The sequence below is a fragment of the Ziziphus jujuba genome, chromosome 9 (assembly GCF_031755915.1).
Source record: "Ziziphus jujuba cultivar Dongzao chromosome 9, ASM3175591v1".
Classification (NCBI taxonomy): domain Eukaryota; kingdom Viridiplantae; phylum Streptophyta; class Magnoliopsida; order Rosales; family Rhamnaceae; genus Ziziphus; species Ziziphus jujuba.
The window spans coordinates 6,207,246-6,217,160 of record NC_083387.1 but is presented as its reverse complement, the minus strand read 5'-3'; the positions used below and the strand labels follow the sequence as shown (position 1 = coordinate 6,217,160).

The 9,915-nt window shown below is 33.3% G+C and overlaps 1 protein-coding gene across 1 annotated transcript; it reads right to left on the bottom strand.

Annotated features, from left to right (window-relative positions):
- Positions 1–457: 457 nt before the first annotated feature.
- On the bottom strand, positions 458–9,915 carry LOC132805391 (uncharacterized). The gene is made up of 12 exons (XM_060820210.1): positions 9,775–9,915; positions 7,380–7,427; positions 5,505–5,613; positions 5,314–5,406; positions 3,093–3,801; positions 2,856–2,999; positions 2,329–2,700; positions 1,627–2,256; positions 1,433–1,528; positions 1,233–1,361; positions 875–1,131; positions 458–772 (listed from the first exon to the last, which is right to left on the bottom strand). Exons 5-12 carry the CDS (start codon positions 3,795–3,797, stop codon positions 634–636), a joined length of 2,472 nt encoding a protein of 823 aa, XP_060676193.1. The 5' UTR covers positions 3,798–3,801; positions 5,314–5,406; positions 5,505–5,613; positions 7,380–7,427; positions 9,775–9,915; the 3' UTR covers positions 458–633.

Below are 9,915 nucleotides of genomic sequence, written 5' to 3'. Positions count from 1 at the left end.
AATTTTATTTTTATTTAAAATGGTTATTGATTTTAAATGTCACTACATTTTTTGTTAATTCCATCTTCATCTTATATAATATTTGTCTCCACTCCCAATTTTTTTTACCCTACTATTAACTTATATAATCTATTAGAAATTGATTTTCCAAGTGAATGAAATTAGTTTCTAATAGGAGTAAAAATTATTCAACGATTTCCGCTTGGAGGAAATGTTTTCCAACAGGAGGAAAACTATTTCCGCTTGGAGGAAAATTTTTCCACCTGGCGGAAATTTATCAAGAGGCTTCAATTTTTCTTCATATGGGATTTCCGACTGGAGGAATGTTTTTCCTCCATTTTTCCTCCAGTAGGAAAATTTTTCGGCCTATAGGAAATATTTCCGACAAGCGGAAAATTTTTTAAAATTTGAAATTGAGCTCTTAAGGCGTTTGTGCATAACGGAATTCTAATAAATAAACATGGCACATTTCCTATAAGGTCAATTACTTATCATTACATCAATACCACATTGTTATCTTTGTTAAATGAACATTATAAGCCACCATTATATTTACAATTAAAAGTCAAATATAATAAATAATATGCATCTATAAACATGAAAAAATGAAAGAAAAAAGCATCACCACGCAGCTCATATGCTAAGTTCTTTGTTGTAAACCTCATATGCATACTTCTTCCTAAAGAACTCCATGTTATCTTGTGTGAATGTCAATGGTAATCTAGCATGTAAGAATTCGATGGTCTTGAGTGTAAATATGCCACAGTCACCACTACAAAAACAAACAATTATTATAACATATATTAGTATTATTAGAACCATATTCAATAGTTAATATTTATTCAACTATCATGTAAGTATTAAGAGGTTTTACCCGTTACTTTGCTGAGGGGTATTTTGTGCCAATTCACATGTAAACTCGTCAACGGAGTCTACAAGATCCGGCCGCTGCTCATAAAAGGATGCAGACCGCAGTAAATATGGTAACATTATGCATAATTTCTGGAAATAAATTTGTCCCTTGTATCGGTTACCAGCCTTATCTGAATCATATACAGTCATGCGACGCTCTTTTAAGTCCACGTGCCCTACCACCCAATGTATGTTGCGCTTGTTTAGTGGAATCAACAACTGTCAATACATTACAGAATTTCAGTTAGCACAATAAATAAAGGAAGGCACATGAATAAATGAATAGTTAACATTACACAATTTGGACATGTATATATTACATGATTTACGTATTTCCATGGCTTGGACTCCTTCATTCGAATCCCCAGCACATATTCTTGCATTGCGTATGAGAATTGGAACTTAGATGGATTGTCGATGAACTTTCCATGACATTGCTCAATGTATACCTACAACAAAATAATTTATTAGTTATCTAAAATCACAATAGCCACATATAGGACACCTGGCCGTTACTTACCCAAAATCCTCCATCTAGCACCTCAAAACTAGGATCAAAAATATCAGGAAATTGATTGGCACGTACACGAAATAGGTAAGGCAGGACTTCCATATGCTGCATTGAAAGACGAGTTAATTTTAAATTACATCCATGCAGTTGAACAACTATCTATGGAATTTATCAAATTATAAAATAAAAATCTTGATACTTACATCGTGATTCAGCCACTTCTCACTGTTTATAAGCAACTGGAAAAAGTCTTTACCCGCAGTCAAAATGTCCATATCAACCTTTGATGCCCAACCAGACTTCATAAATTTGTCAAAATTTTTTACAAGTCGCGTAGGTACTGGTTTGTATGGGTCGAACTTCAAAGTAGAAGATGCACCAGGTAAAGTGCGCTGTAGTTTTTTCCGCAAGCCTCCGACACTATAAGGAGTTGTAATAGCTGCTGCCGCCTTCCTATCCCTCCTCCCAATATCTATGTTTTGCTTAGCAGCTGCTACCTTTCTTGCACGTCTCCCGGCAGGAAACTTTGATGGAGACACTTTCTCAATAATCGTAACACTTGGTCCTGCAAGGTCGTCAACATATGGCTGTGACTGTCTATCAACGGGGGTCGCATCGGGACCATACTCTCCTTTATTTTCATCCCCTTGACCGTCCATCCCATCTCCCAATCCGTCAGCACTAACTCCCACTCCTTGGTGCTTCATTAACGTATCAAGCTTGGTGTCCAAACTTGCAAACTCTCTAAGCATGGCAATTCGTAAATCCTTAACGTCTTGCCGTACACTAGCCACTTCGCCTTCAAGGATTGTTAATCTCTCTCTCAAAGGTACCTAAAAGAAATAATAATTATTAATACTTGCAATAATGAAAAAAAGATAAACATTCATACAATTTATTCAAACCTCATCATGGGATGGAGTCGTTTGAGGTTGGGATGGAGTCGTTGGAGGTTGGGATGGAGTCATTGGTTCAACATGAACATGAGCAGCAACTCCTGCAGTCGATGAAGAAGGCTGGTCTGTCGGCTTATGTCCCATTCGCCGCCTCCCTCCTTTTCCCATAATTTCCACAGACGCCTCTTTCCGTTTCTTACTTATTCCACTTCTTGTAAGTGGAATACCTTCATCTTTTTCATCATGACTTGCCTGTGGTGGCTTGTCTCGAACAGCAGGTGCAACATTGTATGGAGTACTGTCATGATGTACATCCAATGCCAAGTTGCCGATATATGCATGCTCAACTTCAGTCACATTCATTAAGCCATGAACGGGATACTACAAAAGACAAAAGGGATTATAATCAAGTGATTAGCAAGTAATACTAATATTCATACAAATACTGCAAAAGTGTATAAATAATATTATTATGTTGGAATGTATATATATATATATATATTTGTACATATAAGTGGAAGAACTCATAGACTTACATCACGATGATCGAAGAGTTCAGTGGCCTTCTCAAATCTTGGCACTTGTGAAAAATGCCAATTAAGAATTCGAGGGAATGCCATGTCCGGCAACTTCTTTCCGAATGCTTGACCCAACGAAGGAATTGTCTCAAAACCCCAAATCTGTCAAACAATTAATTAGTAATCAATAAGTAACGAAATATACACCATACATACAAGTGTAACAAACTTTAAATAATAGTGTAACAAACTTACCATGAAAGCCAAAGGAAACCCACAAAGACTATAACTCTTTGACTTGTTTAAAGCGATGGACTCTCTATGCTCAAAAGCACTCTTCAACGATCTAATGGTGGTAGTATACGATAAAGTACCCCATGGAAAGTTATTGAAGTACTCTAAATCGTCCACCATCTCCAAGTGATTATGAGGTGCGGTGGCCATGCTTTCTTTGCCTAGAAGAACCGTCTCTAGGAAATATAATAAAGCCAACTTCAATCTATCATCGTCGGCTTCATTATTGTCTTGACACTGTGCAGTCAGGAAAGCTTCGGTTATCTCCGAATTAGTGACCTTTCGCTTTCCGCCAAAATACGTGTCACTAATACGAGTAGAGATGTTAACCTGCCTATTGGGTTCGTAACCAAACCGTAGACCTGTAATTATGGTGAAGTCCCTCTGTGTAAATCTAGTACCACGCCCTCCAAAATTGAATACCATAGAGTCCTTGTCGTCGCAAACACATTGCCTATACAGCATGCTGTTGACGATGTGGCCACTAAATTGTATCTCGCTGGCCTTCAAAAAGTGGCCAAAACAGCTATCCTCAAACTTCTTTATTTGGGCTGGAGTCAGTTTGAACTTAATATCCGACACGGCTTTCCAGAAGTTCGATCTACAATTAACCTTTGCCCTCGATATCTCCGAGTCCCAAAACCTTCGTTGGTAATCTGAATCCATTTATCTGCAAATCAAATACAACAAAACATAACAGATGGAGGAAACGTTTTTTCCGACACGAGAAAAGCCTGAAGGACAATTTTTCCGCCTGGAGGAAAAAATTTTCCGCCTGGAGGAAAAGGTTTTCCGCCTGGAGGAAAACATTTCCTCCAGGAGGAAAAGGTTTTCCGCCTGGAGGAAAAAATTTCATCCAGGAGGAAAATGTTTTCCTCCTGGAGGAAATTCGCCTGGCGGAAAAAATTTCCTCCAGGAGGAAAACATTTTCCGCCTGGAGGAAATTTTTTCCTCTAGAAGTAAAAAAATTCCCACCAGGAGGAAAAAAAGAGAAAATATTTTCCTCGGGGTGGAAAATTTTCCAGAACCAAAATAACATACACCTAACGGGATTTTCAAACCAGCGCATAATACATTATACATTAGTAGTGTACATTATACATTGCTTCGTAAAGATAACCTATAGATATATTATGGTTTCACATTCAAACCTCCCATTATATTCAAACAAAAACACAACTTCACAATATTAGTAACCATGCAGCAATCAAATTTAGCATATTATATGTGTAAGATGTGCATATGAACAAGAGCATATGAGAAATTTGGAAATTTTCCACCAACAGAAAAAAACCACAAGAAGCATAAACCCTTTTAAACAAATATAATCCATACAATTAGTTATGTCTAACCAGTCATAAGCCAGATCTCAACATGAACACCAAGAAAAACAACTAACACTCCAGTTAAAATCTCTGTTCTGGTTGCCTAAATATGACCTATCAGTATCACAATAATGCAGCCTAGATACAAGTGAATCAATAGCCTTGCAAGAAAGAAAAATAAGAATAACAAACAATTGACAGAAATCTACTAGTAAATAAAAAAATAATAACAATAAATAAAATTAAAAATAACAAAACTAAGGAATCAGCAACGAGAAATTATTTGCCTTTTCATGTTTCTGAACATACAAAATGAACAAGGAGTATACACATGCAAAAGGAATCAGTTCAATAGGCATCCTTACAGCAGGACGAAGAGAACAATACAAAGATTAAATGTCCACAATGGTGAATATTAGGAAGAATAATGCTAATTCACAAAGAACAAATTTCAAACAATGGAAAACTGTAACTTTTGCCCCAATAACTGAAGATAATTGTTACTGCAAGCCTACAACTATTTTGGTTGTACTCATGCTATAGGTGATGCATAAAAAATAAAAATTTCTATCCAATTAGTGATTAGACCAAGGACAGAGTATTATGTTGAAATGCAAGACAATAGAACTTGAGGTATAAAGAGAAGCACACATCATAACTATTCCCTAGTCATGTTGCAACAAATGCTTTAAGCATGCAATTGAGGTTACCGGTGGGTCATTTTGAGCACAAGGAAAAACTTAAATCCAACCATCCATATAGAGTATCTACAGAGATCACATACGGGTGCAAAAAGTAATTAAAAAATAACACAATTTACATCATCATAGCTGTAATTGAATTTGCCTTGTACTCACCTGTATTTCACCATCAACATTTGGAGAATTACTGGCAATATGAGCATCTCCTTGAGACGTGGACTTAGTTTTGGATCTCTCTGTAGCTTTGGCCTTCTCCAATTGTAAAATTTACATCGTAAATGTACATACTGATCTAATCCAAATAGAGAATATATATATATATATATATATATATATCAGAATTTTACCTGGCAAAAAGCTGTAATTAATTCTGGTCTCAAGATACAAAATCGAGACCCAGGTCCAATGTAGTTTGCATCACGAGGAGTGACTCTCATCAAGTCAAGGAGATAATGCCTGAATCATAAGATATCAAAGAGAAAGAGAAAGATAGAGTTAGATGTTTAAGTTGTTAACACTTTAATACTACACCTAAGATTTTCCCCTGCAGAGACTTCAATATTAGTTAAAACATTTAATTGCAGAAAAAAACAGCAACAAAGAACGCTGAGAAACTGAGTCTAGAAATTTTTCACCATGATGCAAACTTCAAGCATCACATGAAAGGATATATGCAAGCACTAAACTGGGGTGAAAAGCCAAATACACAGAAAGAATAAGGTTTAAGGTGATCCGAAGTATGCAAAGAAACCCTAGCTGTTGAAAGGGAAAGCTGTTGAAAGGGAAAGCTTCGAAAGGGAAAGTAAGAAGCAACCAAAAACCATAAAACAAAACAAAAGAAAAACATGCTTTTTGATAGAGAAAAAAAAAAAAAACAAAAAAAAAACAAAATCTTCATTAAGGGTATCTTCGTCCAAATAAGTAAAAAGTTGGCTATATTTTAAAAAAAAAAATTTTTTTGCTATTTTTCAAGTGTACTTTTATACGGTGGTTATTTTTGACAAAAACCCTTTTAAGGAAAGAGGACATCGAAAGCCCAAGTACCCAATTTACTTCTTCTTCGCGCTTGACATAATCTGGGCTCATTGCTGTTTCAAGGCCCAATGACTGGCACTCATAGGACGCGTGTATCAATGGCACAGATAAAAACAAAGAAAAAAAAACAATAAATTTAAAATTATTAAAACATTTATCAAATTTATCGATGAAATAACATGGTTAATAAAATAATAATATTTAATTTATTTATTTTTTTAAAAAGTTTATTTATTCATATTTATTTATATTATATGAATATGTTAATTAATAACGTATTAATATATATTATTTGGTAAATAAATTTAATAAAAAAATATTAATTTATTAATTTTTAAAAATTAATAGATTTTTAATTGACTAACAACAGAGTGGAAGTAATCGATTAATTATCCAACCACTCTGCATCCATTCTACAGTTGCAAAAGATTAAAAAATAAAAGAAAAATAACCTTAAAATTTTAGAAGTCCGTCAAAAATTACTTCTTTACTAGGTACCATTTTGAACAACCATTTCATGGCATTCGACCTCTTGAAAAGCATACATTTTAAGTACTACACTCGAAATTTCCAAACAGGTACTTGCTCAGAAATAAAGGTCGATAAAAATGATTTATCAAAAAATAAAAATAAAAATGACCAATAAAAATGGCTTCTTTAATGTTGTCTCTGTAATCCACTAAAGAGTATAGTCCCATTTTGTTCATTTGAGGAAGCAGAAACATAATAAAAATAGAACTTGATATAGGGTTGGGTCTTAATTACATAATAGGGTAGACAAATAATTTAGTTTTACTTCAAACCAACCGACTTTTGTGATTTTTCTGTTTTATTGCACGAAAAATTCCACAACATTATATATATATATATATATATATATATATAAATATCGCATATTTTCATTAACTTTTCTCCCTACTGTTTTGTAGAGAAACAGTGACCAAATAACGATTGTAATTTATGAATATAATTTATGATAGCATTCTTTATTTATAGCTTTAAGATATCAAAATTAACCACAATGTGAAAGAGAAAGATTTTCCTTTTTGCAATGGAGTTTTAAGGACTCTGTTTCTTATCATTTTGCAAAACAACAAATTAAATAATAATCAAAAATAGTTGATGAATGCATTTTAACATTTTCATTTTACAAAATTGATTCATGAAAATGGATTAGAAAACATTACCAAATAGGCTCTGACATTCTCACCCATCCTTAATAGCCAAATCCAATCCTGTCAACTCTTCATCATTAGAATTCTTCATCATTAGAATAGAGATATGTTTTGCCTCTAATCTCTAAGCCAGTATTCATGATTAAATAGAGGTTATGTAAGTACAATGTAAATTATTTACCAAAATGTACAATATGAATTTGGGGTGTCACCCCATTTTAGTTTTTTTAAGTTACAAAATTAAGATTTTAATCTCAAATTTATAACATGCATTTTTATGTCAAGGAGAAGATTGCTTGTCCACAATTGGAAAATAGGATTTGTTTTCCTCTAAAGATGGAAAACAGACCACAGGGTTAGTGAATTTGGTATGGTTGAGCTTCCAAATTGCAGCCTGTTTTGACTAAAAAAATCATAGACCGACAGTGTCACTATCCCAACGCTATGACAAGAGAGAGGGAAAGAAGAAAAAGTAAACATCCATCAAATCTGGTATGATATGCATAAATTTGCTTGTTCGGGAACGTCAAGAAGCGTGCAGTTCCATGAACCAAACAAAATTAATGGTCATTTTTTATCCAAAGGGGGGTGGAACCTGGTGTCACTTCTGTAATAGAAACTGATGGACATAGACAAAATGGCTTATCACTTATGGTTCATGTTTAGAAGATGTTCATTTTCCATTTCATCAATCCATTTCAATAGGCTGAAAAATGAGACTATGGAACTCCCTTAAGACACGGAGCCGAAAATTTTCAAAAATATTTATTATTAACATACCATATACCATAACAAAAAAATGCAAAATAATTTCTTAAACAGGCAATTTAGTAGTCCTTCATATAAAAAAAAAAAAAAAAAAAGGAGCAATAAAAAAAAATAAAAATAGAGAGTAAGAGAAAGAAAGAAATAAGACAGAGAAAGACAGGAGAGAGTGGAGATTAAAAGCATAGATTAGCTTGGATCTTTATTTATTTATTCTTTTTTTTTTTTAAGAAAAAAAGTTTAATTTGACTTTTTTTAAAAAAAAAAAAAAAAGGAAAAAGTAAAAGAAACGAAATATGAGGACCATGGCTTTCTATCCATTTCTAAAAAATTAAATTAGTTTCACATTAAGATAGTGATTTTTTTTTTTTCATTTGTTAATCATTTGAGTTGGGTTTAATAATTTGATTGATGATATCGGAAAATGGTAAAATGATGTTGATGATATTATTAGCTAATTTAGATGGTTTAGTTAGAATTTATTAATATTGCTATAATAAATATTAAATTGAGAGTTGATTTGGATTATTGAAAGTATTGCTTTAGATTAAATATTTGTTAAATAAGTTGAAAACTCAAATAATATTTCATTGTATTCGTCTCGCATTTTAAATTAATATATTTTATGATAATTACAAGCATATAAATATATAAAAGGGGTAAAGGCTCTACAGCTTCTAAATTTACCATGTAGATATAGTCAAATGCATCCTTAATTAAAACGGTCCAAAAAACGAGTGGTCGAGGTGCACCAAAGAGGGTGCCTATTAAACTTAAAAATGAAAATAAAATATCCCATATGAAAAGACGAGTTTTCTACCATTAATTTGGTGCTTGTTGTGAATCCATTGATGTGGACTCGTGACTCAGAAGTCCCAAATCAGAGTTTTAGAAAACTTGAGAGAATTTTAAAAAATAAACATTTCGGAAATGATTTCCAAACTAGAAGAGTTATAAAAATTCGGTAACAAAAACCATTCCTATAACAAAACCAGCATCAGAATCAGGTTATTCTCCAAATTAAATGAGAAAATGATATATATATATATATATATATATATATATATAAGAAACAGAGAATAATTCTATTGCTTTAATTTCTTTTGCTTTTTCTAGTTTGACTGGATGCGATAAATCTTTTGAAGTTTCGTCCTACAAGGAAAATGACCATGAACCGGAAGTACCTTAAAAAATCAAACTTTTTTCTAAAAGGAAGCAAGCTACAGGGTACAAGTATCGGGTACAAGCAAATCACTTTTCACCCTGCATCAGAGACTCCTCTTCCATCCACACTAATTACCAAATTTTTGGTTTTTCCCTTCAATTTAGGATTTTTTTGATGTTCGTAGGATTAAAAATCACAATTCAATTCTGCTTAATTTGGCTCTTGCTCGGTTTTTGAGAACAGAGCAGTTACTAAAACAACTCTGTTTTACCAAGCAGTGATTAAGTTCATAAGCATGGAAATCTTTTGACCTAAACCCTGTTTTACTCCAGTTCTCATTTAACCGATTGAAAAATCCGTACGAACTTGAAAAACCCAGAAAGCTTGCACGCATTAATCTAATAAACAAAATCAAGAAATTACGTACCATCGGTCATACAGAGAAGACAGAGAAGTTAACAGAGTTACAAACCGAACCTGCATTCTTTGTTGTATAAAGTACTACATACATGCTCTATTGCTATCCATGGCTTGGTGGGTAGGGGTGAATCTCCTTTCTCTTCTTGAAACAGCTATTATCTTGGTCGTCGGCCAAGAATAATAAAAAAGAACAATAAA

What these genes read in the sequence shown, in the direction of transcription:
- LOC132805391 (XM_060820210.1), bottom strand. Translation starts at nt 3,797, where the DNA reads ATGGATTCAGATTACCAACGAAGGTTTTGGGACTCGGAGATATCGAGG. An exon ending in GGTTTCCTTTGGCTTTCATG is followed by an intron (nt 3,000 to 3,092) that starts GTAAGTTTGTTA and finishes ATTGTTTGACAG; the next exon opens with ATTTGGGGTTTTGAGACAAT. An exon ending in TGCTAGATGGAGGATTTTGG is followed by an intron (nt 1,362 to 1,432) that starts GTAAGTAACGGC and finishes ATTTTGTTGTAG; the next exon opens with GTATACATTGAGCAATGTCA.